The sequence below is a fragment of the Pimephales promelas genome, chromosome 2 (genome assembly GCF_988280905.1).
Source record: "Pimephales promelas chromosome 2, fPimPro1.hap1.1, whole genome shotgun sequence".
NCBI lineage: Eukaryota > Metazoa > Chordata > Actinopteri > Cypriniformes > Leuciscidae > Pimephales > Pimephales promelas.
The window spans coordinates 4,669,516-4,690,014 of NC_142770.1; the positions used below are offsets into that span (position 1 = coordinate 4,669,516).

At 37.2% G+C, this 20,499-nt stretch overlaps 2 protein-coding genes across 2 annotated transcripts in view; both read right to left on the reverse strand.

The window, feature by feature from the left end:
* LOC120486599 (uncharacterized) overlaps window positions 1-20,499 on the reverse strand; it is a 62,351-nt gene that overhangs the window by 6,107 nt on the left and 35,745 nt on the right. The window lies entirely within an intron of this gene.
* LOC120486610 (uncharacterized) lies at window positions 10,082-19,393 on the reverse strand. The gene is made up of 5 exons (XM_039682749.2): window positions 19,132-19,393; window positions 17,474-17,809; window positions 12,247-12,606; window positions 11,916-11,969; window positions 10,082-11,585 (listed from the first exon to the last, which is right to left on the reverse strand). The coding sequence occupies exons 1-5, from the start codon at window positions 19,172-19,174 to the stop codon at window positions 11,524-11,526; spliced, it is 855 nt and encodes a 284-aa protein (XP_039538683.2). The 5' UTR covers window positions 19,175-19,393; the 3' UTR covers window positions 10,082-11,523.

The window sequence follows — 20,499 nt, forward strand, 5'->3', positions numbered from 1 at the left end:
AAATGACTTTAAACTAATTATGTAAATCATGTGGCCCATTGCAGCATTTTTAAACTAGTTTCAAACTAGTGATCCAAAGGTGACAAAGTGAGCTCTGCAGTGGCCTCATTCATTTATATACATGTGGTGTGATCTGTTAGATAGACACACAGCTTAAGTGCATGAGAAGGTTTGTGCTGATGGATGTTTGCAGTTGATGTCAGTTTGTTAGCATTTGTCTGAGGTGTCAATAAAGCGCCTGTGTGTCTGAGGTGTCAATAAAGCGTGTGTGTGTCTGAGGTGTCAATAAAGCGTCTGTGTGTCTGAGGTGTCATCAGTGTGTCGTGTGAGTGTGTCTGAGGTGTCAGTCTGAGTTAACAGCAAGTCGTTGCAAGGATGTTTCAAAATGCACACATGAAACTGTTGACTCTACAGGGAAGCCGTGACTTTACTAAAAAATACTAAACTCATTAGCGCTGTTTTACAAAAAAGGTCGAAGAGCAAACTGTAATGTTACTTTGAAAAATGTAAATATTATAAACTTTATGTGCAGGACGATGTACATCACTTTGGATAAAAGCGTCTGCTAAATTTAAATGTGATGTAGCCTGAGTTAAGCAGTGATACTCTCAGAAAGGTACAACAGCTTTCATGTGCAGTTACTTTTTAGAAAATACACTTTTGTACCTTATTTATATTAGTATTAAATGGCCGGAAAGGTACAGTGTGAGTGTCAGAGAGCTTATATCTGCAGATTCAAGAGTTTCAATTCTTTCTAAGCCGATCTATACTTGATCCCTGTTTTTTCTTATAAAGGTTATATTCAGTTTTCTGGCAGTGTTTGTGTCATTTTTGAGAAAAAATGCACTGTATGACTGACATTTGTTTTTGTGTGTTTGATGGTTGTTGGTAATTTGTTTACATCAGTTCTGAGGAGAAACTAAATGCTGCTAACAAACTTTATCCTCTTGAAACAAAGCTTGTGAAATCCAGATGATAATCAGAGAGAAAGTCTCACCTTATGTTCCCTTGATAATGGTGAAGTCCAGGCATAATTATATGAGGATATATGAGGCTCAAGTTATCCACTCCTGCTCCAGTTCCAGCACTGAGGGTCAGGGAACACGACACGACTGATGGGGTGAAGGAGTGATAACAAATGATAAACAATTTAACTTTAGTAGAAAGAAACATTAGCAAGTATTAGTGAGGTGTTCTGGTAGATTTTAGTAGGCCCACCTAACGCTACCTCTCGACAACACAGACTGAGGAGTCATTCATGTCTAAAGCACAGGACTGTTTTGGTCAAGTTTACACGGACTCGAGTAGTTTATGACGTCACGCGGCCACACAAAAACATTTTTTACAGTCTATGGCGGTCACAAAAAACATTCTGTCAAGTAAATGAAAAGCATTAAATGAGTCGAGGGTCAAAATGTATCTCCATCTAATGCTTCAATATAACCTACAAACGTAGACACACACACACACACCATCGGAAGTGAAATAAATAAAAAGTTTGACCACTTCTTCTTCTCGGGTTTGTTAGCTGTTAGCAAAACAACGAGCTGGTGCATTTCCGCCATCAACTGGTGTGGAGTGTGGACTAGACTATAACCTCTAGATAGTAGGCCGTTGTTTACACACACACACACACACACACACACACAAAAACTTAAATTAGTCTCACTAAGGGATTGAAACAATTATGATATCTAAAATCTTTGAAATTGCATCGTATTTTCAGCCTTCCTTAGTTTTTGTCTTTCCTGGCTTAGCTGTTTCCTCCTATTTCTCTGCACAGAAATCACATTTCCTTTATCTTTATCTATTTTGAACAGTTTGATTTAGTCCATTGTGTCTAAACCTAAGACTCGAAATTATTATCTCTTCCTGTCCTATTCCTCCCCTAAATTTTTTTTAAAAAATGTGTTGCCTTAAATTTTAAAGTAGTCAAATTGAATTTTAAGTCATTAAACTAAAACTGCATTAATTTGACTTAAAATAATGAGTTGAGTCTTCATAGTCGGGGAGCCAAAGTCTCAAAAGCTCTATAAAATGGGTTGAACCTGACATGGTCTGCCATACTTTTTATTTGTATTTTTTCTGTTAACTTTGACCCTAAGAACAAATAATTGGAGGGTCTGCTCTGCCGGAAATATCGCGAAAAAAAATTGTGGCCATTTTAGTGTACGCACCCTTTATTTTTTATCAGAAAAATGTGAAAAATGATTTTTTTCATCAAATCCTCAGTGGGTTGTGTAGGTTCTCAATAAATGCATTCCAGATACACAGAACACATGTGCGGACAACATCCACTGAAAAAATCATTCTTAAAACACATTTCTACATGATTTCGCATCAATTTAATGCAAAAAAACAGGCGTTTTTTCACTTTTTTTCCACTATTTTCAGGTTTACTTCATTGGCAATCAACTATTCCCTTAAGTTATGACATCAGGCAATATGCCATTCTTTTCACCAAACACTATACTCATACCACAGAAAAAATGAAAAAAATCCAAACAAAATCAATGGATCTGTGATGATTTCACTACTAGGTGGCGATCAACAGGCTCAGAATTTCAATAGAATTTTAGACTACTCTCAAAATTCTCAAAAACATGCTGGATATTTAGCATCATGGCTCACTTACAAACACACACACACACACACACACACACACAGACATGTGATCTTAGTAATTTTTATGAGTTTGGAACAACCAACCAACGGTTACCAAGGGTTACCAACGGACTTCGAAGCTTCTCATCATTGTCTGTGGTAAGTGATAGTGACTAATATACCGTTAGGTCTGCCCCAGAGTTTTGGGAAAAGAATGGTAATATGGATATTGTAATGGTAATTAACTGAAAGGACCACACCAGTCTTCAAATATTTCTGATGTATGATTCCTCATCCCAAACGTATCCCTGTAGCAGCAGCATTCATTCTCTACTAGTTTACTTAGCTAGCGTTAGCCGTTTTAGCTAATTTCGGTGGTTTCTTTAAACGGCATTACTCCTCACAGGTATGGGGTAGAGAGTAGAGACTTACTTTTTTTAAATGCTCAGAATATTATGCTCTAAGAGAGGTATGTGTCCTATATGTTCAATAAGCTTTGACCGGAAGTTGAGAAATTGCCCAAATTTCAACTGGACTTAAAGAAATAGAAATGAGAATAAATGCTGCTACAGGGATACGTTTGGAGCGAGGAATCATTGGAAATTAACTTGTATGAAGCCTGGTGTGGTCCTTGAAGTGTTTTTCATGTCAGACAGATAGTAGGCTAGTAAGGGTAACTAAAGGCTACTCTAAATGTTACCTGCCATTAGCAATTAGCTACATGGCAAGTTGTTATATTCAGGTTTAGAAAGTTTAGCTAGTTAGCTTGTGGCATGAATGGCCACACAGACACACACAAAAAAAACATATATATAGCTATATTGGATATCAGACTACACAATACTGAACAATACAAATGTTCAGTAAAATGTAAACATACTATATATTATGCATAGTTTGTTTTTGTATATAGTAATGTACAGTATATAGAGTGAGTGATTTGTCAAAAGCTAGTTACCTAGTACTGTCAAACATCTAGATTTCTTTCACCCGAATGCACAATATTTTCCATTGGCAGATTTGGTTCTGATCTTATTGGGTTTGCTGTGAAGGAAAAGGTAACGAGAAGAGAAGGCAGCAGACGATTGGAAAGGACTGTAAAGAGGAGTGGAGGATTGAACAGAAGGGAAGAGTAGAATGAGGAGAGTAGAGTGAAGAGGACAGGGGTGGACTGAACAAGAGAGAAGAATAGTAGATGAAAAAAGAGGAGTGAATTGATCATTTACATTTATTAATTTAGCTGATGCTTTTATCCAAAGCGACTTACAATTGTTATATATGTCAGAGGTCACACACACCTCTGGAGCAACTAAGGGTTAAGTGTCTTGCTCAGGGACACATTGGTGTCTCACAGTGGATTCGAACCCGGTTCGCTCACACCAAAGGCATGTGTCTAATCCACTGCGCCATAACCACCCCGCTCAGTGATGATCAGATGTGGTTTGTTGGTGCCTTGGGGAAGAAGGGACCACAGTTGATCACAGTTGCGGGGATGGTATCTGGGATGAGAAATGCTTGGAATGATTTCCATGTAGGACCAGTGCAATTTGATTCCAGGTCCTCCAATAGTTTGTTGGCGACTTGGGGAAGATGGGACCATAGCTGATCACAGTTGCAGGGATGGTATCTGGGATGGTAAATGCTTGGAATGAACTGCTATGCAGTGTTCGTCTATCCTTTGTGTACTCTGGGAAGTCTGTGTGTGAATCGTCCAACCTTCAGGTTCGTTGGTATGAAGGCACCATCCCTAGTTGTCTGCTCTTCAACTGCCATTGCCATCGTTGTAAAATATATGTACTTCTTTGTAGCTGATGCTGTTCCTGAATCTATTTAGGAGTGTCACAGTTGACTTGCTTCTGGTTTCCTTAAAGGGTTAGTTCACTCAAAAATGAAAATTCTGTCAGTATTTACTCACCCTCATGTTGTTCCAACCCCGTAAGACCTTCGTTCATCTTCGGAACACAAATTAAGATATTTAAGATATTAAGATCACTCCTGCATACTATTCCATAGGCTTCTTGAGGGAATGACTTGCTGTCCTCGAAAAGTCATTAAAGACATCGTTAAAATAGTCCAAGTGACTACAGGGGCTCAATCTTGAGTTTATCAAACGACGAGAACACTTTTGTGCGCAAAAAAACAACAAAAATAACGACTTTATTTAAACTATTCGTTTATTTCTCCCTCTGCGCGAGTCAGGTTACTAGTTTAATAGCGTAAGCTTCTATTATTGTACGTCACATGCATCACACACATGACCAGTGTCGGCCAATAGTGAGCCTACGTGTGACGTCCCTTTTCGCAATCACACTACGTTAACTGACTACAGGCTCATGGAGAAGGAAGTGAATAGTTGAAATAAAGTCGTTATTTTTGTTTGTTTTTGCGCACGAAACGTATTCTCGTCGTTTGATAAAGTTAAAATTGAGCCACTGTAGTCACTTGGACTATTTTAACGATGTCTTTAATGACTTTTCGATGCCAGCAAGAGTCATTCCCTCAAGAAGCCTATGGACTAGTATGCAGGAGTGATCTTAATATCTTAAATATCTTAATTTGTGTTCCGAAGATGAACGACGGTCTTACGGGGTTGGAAGAACATGAGGGTGAGTAAATACTGACAGAATTTTCATTTGTTCATTCATTTTTGGGTGAACTAACCCTTTAACGGCTGTCCCAACGTGTTTCGGTGTCTTGGCAACTGCTTGGCAGACATCCTGGTCAAGGTTGAGAACTTGTTCTTGCTGCTTAGGACTAACTTTCACCCGGCCGTCTTCACCTAACTCTGGAGATGCATCTGTTATCATCCATGCCAGGTGGTTATACAGGTTAGAGCTCAATCTTTGGGATGCCTCCAGGTATGATATCTTGCTGCAGTGTCGGGTCTTCAGTCATACTGCCAGCGATCTGGTGACTTCCTCTGGCTTGAGATGTTCTGGCTTGTCTTGCTTCCTTCAGGGCCTGCTTACGTTGGTCCTGGAGTTCCTTCCGTATTCTAGTTGCAGTGTTGTAGGAAGAGACTATGGTGTCAACTCACTTTCTTCTTCATATTCTTCAAGAAGTATACAGAGTATTAGGGTGGTGATGGCGCAGTGGATAAGACATGCCTTTGGTGTGAGAGACCCAGGTTTGAATCCACTGCGAGACACCAATGTGTCCCTGAGCAAGACACTTAACCTTTAGTTGCTCCAGAGGCGTGTGACCTCTGACATATATAGTAATTGTAAGTCGCTTTGGATAAAAGCGTCAGATAACTGTAAATGAGTATTTCTTCTTCATACTCTGCCTCTTCCGTTTTCTCTTTAAGTCCCTTCAACTTTGAGAGCATGCAGCCAACATTCATTTATGCTTAGCAAATAGAACATACTTTCTGTGGCACAACCATTATTTTAAAAATATCACCTACTTCATAGTGCCTTGTAAGGTGGGCAATCAAGGACTGATATCTGTATTAATGGAATTCCAAGTATTTATGGAATTCATCCCTCAAAGCTGTAACGAAGTACTGTATATGGAATTCAGGTCTGGATGCTGGTGCCATAGGGTGCCCCATCTCTGAGAGAGCAAATCCTGGGTCAGGGAGGGACTGTCGCGAGGAGAACCAGTTCCGGGAACCAGATCCGGTTGAGCCAATACAGCGCAACTAACAAGACCTGCTCCTCGTCCTTCCTGACCTTGCACAATGTTTGTGCAAGAAGGCTCACTGGGGGAAACGCATACTTGCGTAGGTCCGGGGACCAGCTGTGTGCCAGAGCATCCATGCCGAGGGTCCCCTCGGTCAGAGAATAGAACGACTGGTAGTGAGACTTGTCCGGGGCGGCAAACAGATAAACCTGTGCGGTCCACACTGAGGCCTGGATGGTGGCTGCTGCTGGGGCTTCACAGGAGCGGAGGATGCCCCAGGAGGTTAACCTCAGTGACGAGCGGATGGAGGGTCTGCGACCAGTGAACGGGTGGGGAAAAGCTCTCAACCGCGTCGCCGAATAACCCAACCTGGGACAGAGGGGCATCCAGGAACCGATTCTTAATGGTGTCCCTCATATCGGCCAGGTTGAGCCAAAGGTGGTGCTCCTGGACCACCAAGGTGGACATTGCCTGACCAATGGAATGTGCAGTTTCCTTCGAAGGGGGCAACACAGCCGAATCCTCATCTTCATAGGACTGAAGCTCCCCCTACGATGCTGCTATCGACATCTGATCATCAAGCAGAGCCCCAAAGGACATGGCTGGTTGTTGCAGCGCTTGTAAGGTGTGAGGGACCCAAGGAGATTGCCTCAGCGGGGAAGTCCTCACGTTAATCCTCAGATCACCCTGACCATGCACAGTAGTAGGTTTATTTTGAGGTCCAAAATAAAAGCTAGATCAGGGCATAGGCGAGGGGACTGCACCTCCCTTGAGGTAAGCAAGTCTCAATCTCAGCACAGTCATAGTCATATTCCCGCAATGAAAACATGAACTATTGACAAAAGTTGCCTCAGCGTGCTGAATGCCCAACACGAAAAGGAACTATTGTGACCATCTGCTGGCGCCAGGGAATGACCGCATCCATAAACGCACGAGCGGAAAGACATCATGAAAAGAACGCAGGGTCACGCTTGTGTTGCTCTTTTAGTGAAAACAAAAAAAATAGAAATCGAAATTCTTTCAGTGCCAAAGTACCCAAGGATAGCCGCGGTGTAATCGGGGTACACTCTCAAAGAGGAACGCCCACCAAGACCGACACACACACACACACACACAAGCAATGCTGTGAAAACAGCAGTTGTGAGCTGTAAAATCCTTGAGGCCACCACTGATCGCACAGTCACACCAGCACTGAAAACAGAGTCTTGCTTTTCTGGAATCTTAAACATTGCAGCAGTCTGCAGAACTCAGTCAGACGAAAGCTCGGCTCCTAAGTGAAAGACAATGTGTGCATGCGCCCGCTTCTTGTTTATACCCACGCTGCGGAGCGGGGCACGTGATGTGATCCCTGAAGTGGTCCCGATTACGTTGTCACATTGATGTTACGCCCGCACGTGATCGACTGAAAGGGAACTAAATTTTTATTAGTAGGTACTAAATCAAAACTGCGGAATTGTGGAAGTTTTACACTTACTATCGCCAACTCTGTTATCTTTCTTTCTTCTCAGGTTAAGAGTCTGAGTGTCATCCTGTATTCATTAACTTCGATGGTTCAGAATTCAGCAGCTCGGATCATTACACAAACACTGTTGAATAAGCATATTACTCCAGTTTTAGGGAACCTTCATTGGTTTCCAATCAGATATCGTATTCAATTCAAAATTTTACTTTTTGTAAAGTGTCCTTGAGTGTCTTGAAAGATGCCCACAAATAAAATGAATTATTATTATTACTACTAGCTAACTAGCTTTTGACAAATCACTCACTCTATATACTGTACAAACAAAAACAAACTATGCATAATATATAGTATGTTTACATTTTACTGAACATTTGTATTGTTCAGTATTGTGTACAGTCTGATATCCAATATAGCTATATATTGTTTTTTTTTGTGTGTGTGTGTCTGTGTGGCCATTCATGCCACAAGCTAACTAGCTAAACCTGAATGTAACAACTAGCCATGTAGCTAATTGCTAATGACAGCTAACGTTTAGTGAAGCCTTTAGTTACCCTTACTAGCCCACTATCTGTCTGACATAAAAAACACTTCAAGGACCACACCAGGCTTCATACAAGTTTATTTCCAATGATTCCTCGCTCCAAACGTATCCGTGTAGCAGCATTTATTCTCATATCTATTTCTTTACCTAACAAGTCCAGTTGAAATTTTGGCAATTTCTCAACTTCCGGTCAAAGCTTATTAAACATATAGGACACATACCTCTCTTAGAGCATAATATTCTGAATATTTAAAAAAAGTAAGTCTCTACTCTCTACCCCATACCTGTGAGGAGTAATGCCGTTTAAAGAAACCACCGAAATTAGCTAAAACGGCTAACGCTAGCTAAGTAAACTAGTAGAGAATGAATGCTGCTGCTACAGGGATACGTTTGGGATGAGGAATCATCAGAAATATTATTGTTTGAAGACTGGTGTGGTCCTTTCAGTTAATTACCATTACAATATCCATATTATCATTTTTTTCCCAAAACTCTGGGGCAGACCTAACGGTATATTAGTCACTATCACTTACCACAGACAATGATGAGCAGCTTCGAAGTCCGTTGGTAACCGTTGGTAACCGTTGGTTGGTTGTTCCAAACTCATAAAAATTACTAAGATCACGTGTGTGTGTGTGTGTTTGTAAGTGAGCCATGATGCTAAATATCCAGCATGTTTTTGAGAATTTTGAGAGTAGTCTAAAATTCTATTGAAATTCTGAGCCTGTTGATCGCCACCTAGTAGTGAAATCATCACAGATCCATTGATTTTGTTTGGATTTTTTTCATTTTTTCTGTGGTATGAGTATAGTGTTTGGTGAAAAGAATGGCATATTGCCTGATGTCATAACTTAAGGGAATAGTTGATTGCCAATGAAGTAAACCTGAAAATAGTGGAAAAAAAGTGAAAAAACGCCTGTTTTTTTGCATTAAATTGATGCGAAATCATGTAGAAATGTGTTTTAAGAATGATTTTTTCAGTGGATGTTGTCCGCACATGTGTTCTGTGTATCTGGAATGCATTTATTGAGAACCTACACAACCCACTGAGGATTTGATGAAAAAAATCATTTTTCACATTTTTCTGATAAAAAATAAAGGGTGCGTACACTAAAATGGCCACAATTTTTTTTCGCGATATTTCCGGCAGAGCAGACCCTCCAATTATTTGTTCTTAGGGTCAAAGTTAACAGAAAAAATACAAATAAAAAGTATGGCAGACCATGTCAGGTTCAACCCATTTTTGAGACTTTGGCTCCCTGACTATCAATAACTTGAAGTTGAACAAAATAAGTTAAAGTAATGTGTAACTTGTTGTCTATTATATGGCAATTAAAATTGTTTACCACTTATAAGAAAAAAGAAAATCAAATGCATTGCTAAACCATAAAATATGGAACCTACATACAAGCATTAAAATATTTCCTCCATGTTCTCTCTCTAAAATCATCAGTGCATGTGGGAGAAATAGATGACATTTCTTTAAGACAATAGTAAAAATCACAATAATAACTTACTGGTTTGTCCTTGTTATAATTTTCTTGATATTTCATAAATACATTCAGTTTTTAAACTACAAACATTTATTGTGTATTACAGCGCCATCTGGTTTTCAAACTAGGAATTCAACATTCAAAGAATACAGTTATTATACATTTCTCACAAGTTATTGTTGCTTGTTTCAGAAATTAAATAACATTTTTATGGGCTGGTGCAAAGTTAAAGAAAAAAACACATGTCTAAAATTATTCTGCTCATGGGAAGGCACAGGAGTTTATATATATATATATATATATATATATATATATATATAATTTCATCATGAAGTAAAACCTCTTTATATGCACAGATCGTTTTTAAAAAAAACAGTTTATTACAAAACAGAATCAGAAATCTCATTGATTTATTTACTTATTATATTTGTCAATTTTGAACTCTGACGTGACAAAACTTATCACACTTGTAATGTGTGTGAATAGGCTATATATTATAAATCCAACAGGAAATCCTTTTTCTGCTAAATTAGCAAAGCCATGTTGTGTCATGTAACATGAGCGGTAAAAAGAAATAAACATTGATTTATCAACATTGAGTTTATCACAAGTAGCTTATTAATACTAATGCAGTCGTGAAGGTGTGCAGGTGAGGGGATCTAAATGCAGGAATGCTTTAAAAAACACATAAGGAAACACAAAGAACAAGAACACGCTAGGAAACACCACACATAATATATATATACTCTATATCATCATATGAAAACAACAAAGAACTACAATAACGCAAGACAGAACATAAGAAATATATAGAAAGTGCATAGTGCCATACAAAAAAAACAAACAAAAAAAAGCAAGCATAACAGACGATAATGTAATTAAGTTGGCTTGTGAGAGCCAACTTACTGAAATGCTATTTAAACTTATTATTATTATTATTCTTTTTCTTAGACTAAATTTTCTGACTCTATCTCCTCCTAGAGCTTTAACTCCACATACTCCAAACTCGGAAGCCCCAGACTCAATCAAACTGTCATTCTATACACTATACGAGTCATTGAGACTCATTTAAACTAATGAACTCATCAATCTATGACACTTATCTATCTAATCTTAAACTCTTAAACTCACAATAAATGAATAAACTCTAAACTTGAACTCTCTAAGACTCATTTAAACTTATAAACTCTAAACTCATAAACTCTAAATTCACACCATAGCAACCAGTTACAGCACCCTAGCAACCGTAGGCCATAGGCCATCTATCTATCCAAAATACCTTAGCAACCCACTAGAAACACCCATAGCAACTTTAAATTACTTGAAACTACTTCAAACTAGAAACTACTTTAAACAAAGTTAAACTTTAAATTAATTTAAACTTTAGACTAATTTAAACTTCAAACTACTTTAAACTTCTTCAAACTACTTTAAACTTTCTGTTACAAACTTTCACAAGCCAACTTAAAGTTTGTCTCGACGAACTTTTTAATCTAGTTCTATACTTATTTAACAAGTTTTACTATTATGTAAATGCTATATATCCGAAAAGAAAAAAAATGAATAACAAGAAACATTTATTAGTCTGAAAAACCACCAAATATGAATGAAACTTCATGGGTATTCGCTGTAATGATATTTTTTCCTTTTTACATCCAAAATGGTAAAATTACATGAAAAACGGTAAAATTACATGGAATGTAAGGTTAGTTTTTAGCTTTATTACATTTTCCTGGCACATTTTTAAATTCTTTCAAAATGCAAATGATAGTTCATGTGTAAATGTGTAAATGTGTACTTTAAATGTCATGTTGTGCGTGGGAGACGGGCAACCTTTTGTCATTTTTTCGACACCGCTTTCCTAAAGGAAGAAAACAGATTCACAGAAGTAAAAAGAAATGCAAAGACTCTAATGAATCTGATTAACTGAATCACATTGTGATTTCTATACTAAAGTGATGAAACATGTTTGAATGCAGTGTTTTTTTGATTGAAACATGCTCAAATTATTATTCAGGAAGAATGTGGATGTTTCTAAAATGGCTAAAAATACAAATAATGGGACTTTGAGGGTGATTTGTATCGTATCCAGTCAACTTCCACTGCCTTAAATAGTCATAGGTGTTTATGTAATAATGTCTGAATGAAACCTCATCACACACACAGAAAACACACAACCAGAAATGCTCACCATATACACATGCTAACACCAGCAGAACAGCAAAAGCAACTCCCACGATCACATCTGTAATAAAAAGAGAGGCATTATTAATTGAGCTCCACAACTGATTTTTCAGGAAGGATATTTTTGACTGATTTTCCACCTTCATCATCTTTATGACATATTTATATTTATAAATGGCGCCACCTGGTGTTTTTTTATCGCCTAAAAACTACATTAGAGAAACTAATAGAAACTAAAACTTTATAGATATGCTTCAATGAAAACATAACAACATTGAAATATGTTATTAATGATATTTTAAACATGCTCAAGGGAAAATGAACTGAATTTGACTCACAAGTGACAGTCCCATTAAGGCTCTTCTCACTGATAATGCTGATGCTGTGCTGACGGTGGATGATGAATCTGTTGCTGAGGATCTCAAGATGATAAACTCCAGAGTGTGTGTTTGTGATGTGTGTGATGGTCAGAGATCCAGTCTGATTATCCAGCTTCAGTCTGTCTCTGAATATCTCTTTACACTGATCATCTGTACAGATCTTAATCTGATCTCCAGTGATTTCAGCGATGAGAGCTTCATTAAAATACCATGTCATCACATCATTTGGGTTTTTCACTACGCCAGGATCAAAAGTGACAGATTCTCCCTCCTTCACTGACTTGGTCTTCGTTTTATTCGTTTCTGCAGCAGGAACATCTGAAACACAAATTAACTTTTTTTTTATTTTTTTATTTACTGTTAGAAAAACTAGTAAAAACATGAAACAAGACAGAACTGAAAACATGCTTCTGTGCATGTATAAGATACATTATTCAATATTATCAAACTGGGAAATGAATGGAAATATTTATAACTTTCCATTTCACTGATGATCATAACTATGATTTACACAATCGCCCCCTAGTGGCAACCGCGCAGAAATATAACTTATCGACATAAATAATGATACGATATTAACACAATTATAACTTATTCCATAATTATTGACACCAACATTTTACACGTTTTAGTTGAACAATACTGGTAGGCTGATTCTCAACTCAAATATTTTTTGGAAATCCACACATGCCGTAATGCCTACATTGAAATGAGTAGCTAATGTTGACTTTGTGGCTTATCGGAGATCGGGGAAAGTGTGGAATACCAAAGCTAACTTAATTAAAAATAAATAAATACATATATGAAGAACTGTAAAAAAGCAAAACATACATAAATAAATACAGTAGCCTATGTAAAAAGTACAAATAAATGAGTATTTATACTTCTATTTCCTTATTTATGTATAATTGTATTTTTTCACCCAATTATTTATTTATTTCCACATGTATTTATTCCAAGAGCATATTTTTATACACAAGAGCTGTGCAGGCAATATCACATTTTAAGTTGTGTATATTACCCTAACTTTGTAGGGTAGACTATATCCCAGATAGCAAGTCTATTTGATGTGATGTTTACATCTGGAAGACGTATTTTTAAGAGTGTTCGATCATCTAGGACGTCTCCTGTCAGATGTCAAATAGACGTTTAGAAGATGTCAGTTTAACATGCATTCTAAATCATTACATCTTAAAGACAGCTTCTAAACGTCTATTCGACATCTGACAGGAGACAGATGTGAAAACGCTCTAAAAATACGTCTTCCAGATGTAAACATACACATCGTCTTTGTGATGTACGTGTGCGCTAATTCTAAAAATCATTAAAATAAAGTAAGAGTTCAGATTTAAGGATTAGATTAAAGTGAATATATAATGTTATATATAATTATATATTTTGTCGATATATATATATATATATATATAGAGGGTGTGGTGATGGCGCAGTGGATAAGACACATGCCTTTGGTGTGAGACACCAATGTGTCCCTGAGCAAGACACTTAACCCCTAGTTGCTCCAGGGCGTGCGATCTCCGACATATATGGCAATTGTAAGTCACTTTGGATAAAAGCATCAACTGAATGTAAATATATAAATATTCACTTTATTCTTGAGTGCCTTGGCTTTATATGTTTTTAAAAAACAATAAAAAGATCAGCAACAAGGAAGTCATACATTACCTCAATGGGTATAAGAGTAACAAACACTGAAAATGTATTACGGTCACACAAGCACACATTCTTTCTTGACTTTTATTATGTAAAGCAAAAATTTACCCAACTTTTCTAATTACAAAACACATTTTACACATCTTTTTATAACAAGAAATCTTCTGCACTTTAGGCTAGGCCTACTTGTGAATTAAACAGAATTTTATATGAAAACAAAATGCATCAGATGCAGAAGATACAGGAGGACAGTGGCGCCTCCAGAAATTTTTCGTAGGGGTGGCCAGATGGGGCCAGTTAAAATCTTGGGGTGGCACACCAAAACTACAGTATAAACCAGTGTTTCCCAAACTTTTTTTCTGGCGACCCACATTTTAAAGTCGATAAATCCTTGTGACCCAAAAAACATTAGGCCCATATAGTTCATATATCACGAAGAGAATTTATGCATTAACAAAATATGTATGACCATTTTTTAAGCTTCCAGTTAACTATTTAAAAGAGATACAGATATTTGACAAAGCACTTTTTTTGTTTAACCTGTTGTTGACAATATGCAGAGGTGAAATGAGAAAGGAAAAGTTGACAGGGCATCTCATTGTTTTCATATTCTCATAGTTACAGTGTACATAATTTACTATAATAATTATTATAGGCTTAAATTAAAATATTCTGACACTGAGACTTTGTAACCATGCATGGCTCACTACCACTGCATAAAAATGCCTAAACAGGCACAAAAAAAAAAACTACACACACGATTAAATACTATTCCTCTACCCCCCTAATAAATCTAAGGCAATATAAATGACTATAACATAGCATTCAATATAAATATTCCACATTTATGCCCAAACCATGGCAAATTATTACATTCAGGCTATTACATGGTAAATGTTTGTAAGGGGGGTGAATAGGGCATTTAGTCTTCTAACTTTATTCATGTTTCTTCTATTTCTCTCATCAGTAGTGTTGGGAATGTTAAGACTGTTTCATCCGATTTAAAACTAGTTAAAATCATCGAGTGATGTGTGGTTTGTAAGAGAGAGGAGTACGTGTCCGACGCTTCTTAAAGGATGTCGCGCAACGTTGTTTAATAATAGTGTCCGGGACCGGGAGTAAACGCAACTCCTTTAAGCTTTGCGTTCCGTTATCCACTGGGCCGTGCTGCCTAGTTCAAAGTAAACTAGTGAAACGACTGAAACCAGCGCTATTTTGTTCTCTATTTGTTGTTACTTACCGAGAAACCGCTTCAGGTGAAAAAAATCCGAATCGTTTCAGACCGTTATGCACGCGCGTTTGGCCAATGGCCAATTCATGGAAAGGAAATAATCAAACCAACGAATGATTATTATCGCTGGTTCAGTCGACAGAAATACGGGACACACATAAAAACTGCTGAAATATTCGGACTGTAAACTTTTCTCTCAGGTCAGTCGGAGTGCTCATGGTACACACACAGTGCGTGCGTATAGTCATCCAGCTCCACGCGCCACTGCGTCCACGCGCATATCTAACCAAATTTAGCCGCGCGGCACCACCAGAAAATAGGAGGAGAGGGAGGTTGGGGTGCCCTCGGCCGTATGGAGATGATTGGCGGGCCGCACTTGGCCCGCGGGCCGCCAATTGAATAGCCCATATCAAGAGAGTAGCCTAAAAAATAGTGCTCGACTTGGCGACCCAGACAAAATCTCCCGCGACCCACGTGTGGGTCGGGACCCCGACTTTGGGAATGACTGGTATAAACCATAATTTCAGAATTGTTTTCTACTGTTGTAATAAACCAGCCTGTAGAAAACTATCAGAAAGACTTAAGGAAACTCCTACTGATATACTTTGGTTTATTGTGTAATATTTAATGTTACTAATGATATTAGTAGGGCCCAACTAATATATATTACATTGTATATAATGATATATATTATATGATATATAAGGGTCCTTGCCCCACAGCAAATTTCCAGATACTTACATAATTGTGATGAATTTAATCATTTTAAAGTTATTAGTTTGCAGTGTAAGATTACAGTTAACACCTTTAAATATTACATAAATGTATTATTAATTTTTAATACACTTAATGAGTGTATACATCAGCAGCAAAAAGTAATTCTTGAAAAAATCTGCACAGTAATTTTATAAAATCTAAATATGTTAATAAAAACAAATTACTATTAGTTCTCTTTTAAAATTCAATCAGGCAATCATGTCACAATTTTATATTTATACATTACTGTCAAGAATTCAGAAGTGCATAGCCTAAACTTCAAATAAATTATATACAATTAAATTATGCTTATTTAAAATGTATTGAGCAGGCTAGGTATAACAAAATATATTGGCTTTTAATAATATTTCAGTGCGCAAACCCATGATTGAGCCCGTTCTTGCATGATTACATGAAAAACATCGCGGGTGAATGATGTGCTCAAAGCAACATGGAGTCACAGTGTGCAGCAGCACTGCGCTTCATAAGTGTGCATTTAAAAGCTCATGTCACAAATCGAAAAAATGTTGAGCGCACAAATCCAAGTGCGATTTGTTCCTTTGTTTCACAGTTATTGTGCGTTTGATGCCGATTCATAATCCTTGTGATATGTATGTGTGATCTAACAGAACACGGTAGTGAGTCGTTTAAAAACAGCAACAAACTCCAAGAAAATAAAGTAATTTTATGCGAATATACAGCCTTTTATCTACAGATCATGCATTTATAATGTCAATATATCATATTGGAGAGAGTTTTACCGTGCATCCAAGAGGCGCGCGTGCTGTTTGAATATGAATGGAGAATGATGACAGTCGCAGAGGAGGGAAAACGAGTTTATACTTTAATGATGTAAATATACTTCTGTCCCTCACATTAAGCTATGGAATGACTTCAGATGACTTTGTCACCCAAACTGACGTGAAAAAAGCGGGAGGCGCCGAAAAGCGCGCTGTTTGCATCCCTGCCTGTCCAAACGTGGCAAAAACACACCTAAAAGCTGCTGTATACCATTTGGCACTTAAAAAGCACGTCACGACACATAATTCCCCGTCTTCTTTTACTTAAGAATATTTTTGACTTATTTATAAAATGCATAACTGATGCTACAAAAATTAATACTGGCCATTGGGGTGGCCAATGGGGTGGCCAGGAGTCGGCCAGGGGTGGCCATGGCCACCCCTGGCCACCCCCTGGTGGCGCCATTGCAGGAGGAGAAAGGGAGATGGGTGGGAACTAAAGAGAGAATGCACAGCTCTGAATGTTAAGGTGAGGCAGACAAGAAAAAGATACACATCTATTTGCAGAAATAGTTTATTTAAAAAAAAACACAAAGATAACTGCATAGAACAGAGAAAATAACAGCTTTGCACAACTTACAAAGAAAATCGAACTGAGGGTATACACAAGAAAATATGACACATGTGAAGGCAACTATGACAACAAACTGGTAACTAATAAAGGAAACAGAGATGAAACTGAAAGTGTAATAAGCGTGTATAACCGTAGTCTTATTAAATGACTCACCATTCACAGTCTTACTAAAGATCGTTTCACTGATGGTGTTGCTGCCGATGATCTGCAGTTTATATTCTCCAGAGTGTGTGTTTGTGGTGTTTGTGATGGTCAGAGATCCAGTCTGATGATCCAGCTTCAGTCTGTCTCTGAATCTGTCAGTGTCATTATTACACTGAACATCTGTACAGATCTTACTGAGATCTCCATTGATCTGAGCGATTCGAGTATTATTATAATACCATTTAATCTTTTCTTGTTGGTTTGTTTTAACATCAGTGTTAAGAGTGACTGAATCTCCCTCCATCACAAACACAGACACTCTGTCTGTATAAACAGCCGATGCACCTGAAGAAAAAATGAACAATTCATTTTCAATCACTTCCAAAAAAGTGGGAATAAAGAACACTCTAAAAAATGCTGGGTTGTTTTAACCCAACTTTGGGTCAAATATGGACTAACCCAGCCGTTGGGTTAAATTTTTACATTACATTTTTAACCCAACATTTCGGGTTTGTCCATATTTGACCCAAAATTGGGTTAAAACAACCCTAGTAATGTCACAATTTCAAATTAAGCAAAGCATTGGCTGAATAAAATACAAGAGAGACAAATTTACTAGTGTAGGATATAACATCCAAGTTGTGTGTCCAGAGGCTGCTAAAAATAAAGGAAAATAAATAAAGCTAAATTTCTTTTAAAAAAGTAACAAACCGATGACCATATATATATATATATATATATATATATATATATGAAGAGTGCCATTTGAAATTTTCTTCTAGAATGATCATTTTTATCAAGCTTGTATATTTAAGTTCAATGATTTCACTTAAATGGCAATAATTACCTATTAATTGTTATTTAAGTAAATTACTGAACTTAAATATACAAGTTTGATAAAAAATCATCAATCAAGAAGAAAATTTCAAATGGCATTTAGAGGCTTTTGCATCTGAACTCGTCATATATATATATATATATATATATATATAAGAAATCTATCAAAAAAACTAGTCTACCAAGTAAATAAAACCAGAAATATTCAGGAAGTAGGCATTTAGCCAGTGCTTTGAAAGCAAAAACAACTGAGAAAGAGTTGAGTTGCGCAAGAGTGTTTAAAGTTGTCTACAAAATAAGCTGGGGGGACAGAATTAAGTTTTATAGCCACAAAAAGTTACTTTCAATTCACTTTTCAGACTGTTTGCTTGAATGCCACGCCCAACATCGACATTTTGACACAATATGTTATTGATTGTGCGAGACAGCTGCGCGCGAACTATATAAGCATAGACGTATATGCACGGATATACGAATGGAGTTATTTTTGTCTGCATAGTATTGCTCCCTATTTGAGTTTGTAAATTGATACTGTTTCAATAATATAAAAAAGACTGTGATGCGCGCCCTCAAAGCCCGGGCTTGGGTTCCTGTTTGGCCGTCTCAAAGTGCGCGCGCCCTGCATGAAAAGAGCAAAGACTGCAAAAAGGATAAGAGCGAGTGATCTCCTTTGCGTTTCAATAGCATTCACTATTAAAAACTTGTTTACGTCTGAAAATAACGTTACCCGCTTTGAATGTTTAGTTTGTGCTTTTAAGGGCGAAAGAGCACCTGAAAGGGAGCAAGCGTGGAGTTCTAATTTTATTTGGAAAAAATAGCCCATAACTTACCAAGTTGAAAAACCCACATTGGGACGAAAATGAGTAAGTTCATCACCGTTTCTACGAAAAACGCCAGCAGATTTAGAAACTGAAACTGTTCCGCTTCTTTGTTGACATTGCCATTTTAAAATCGACGTAACGTCAAATGGACGCCTATAGTGACTTTAAGTAGGCTAACCTTTCTTCAGTAGCACTAAAAGTCATAAGAGATCAAATATCTCAACATGGACCATCCGAATAATCATGCAGTGGGCCTTCATGGCTATCTTACTTGCACTTTTATATATATATATATATATATATATATATATATATATATATATATATATATTTTTTTTTTTTTTCCAATAAAAGAGTATTAAATTATTACCAATACAATTCACCAGACGATCTTCCGGACGGCAAAGTAGTGTTCCTATGGCAACGCCAGCTTGGAAAAGAAACCCATCGTCGGTAGTAGCCTAGTCTAGCTACATTCCAACATGTAAGTTGATTCAAAAGCAGACGTTGTGGAAATTCAGACATGGTTGACATGATCATTGAATAGCAATAAATGAAATACCTAACCTTGGTCATTGTAGATGTAGCGCTAGACTATACGATCATTTTTAAATGAGCATCAGCATCCCATTCAGTAATTCTTTAAATGCCTGTTGCTGTTTTGACTTAACTTAGATGGTCTATTTCCCTGTTATCCAAATAAAAAGGCTATGCTCGTAACGTACACATTCTCAGTGCACGTTTTTTTCCACAGTAATGACTGGCTCTTAACATAAGTCTTCAAGCATTTCTCATAACACTAGACTTGTAGCATTTACAGTTGACACTAAAATATCATATTCTTACAAAATAAAACATTTTCAGACTGAATATTTACTCTTAACCACTAAATGACAGTAGAAATGAATATATCATGTCTAAACAATGTTTACTCCATTGTGTCTGATATATCTACCGTCACCATTAAAACTAATGAAATGCATAACTCAGTTAACAGTCAATGAGTTCATTTACCCACATGTGCAAGTTTAAGGTAAGTCATCATATGCTGAAACAACATCACGAACTCTTATACACTCAATTAACTTTGTTGACCTAATAAACATTTATAAGGAATCGCGGGCCATCGCGCTAATCGCGAAACACCCATGTTAACTAACCATGTGCTCGGGCACAGCAAACTCACGACACTTTTAATTCAGTAAAAAAAGTGCTTTGAAATCGCACAACTCATTAGTATTGGATTAAACAATGTTAATCAAAACCGACGTGTTTAGTTACCTGAAAAGAAGTATAAAAAGATTAAAGAAGAAATAAAACACGCGTTGCAGTGATGGCTTCTTCGTCATATTCACTTTGAATGAACTTGAAGCACTG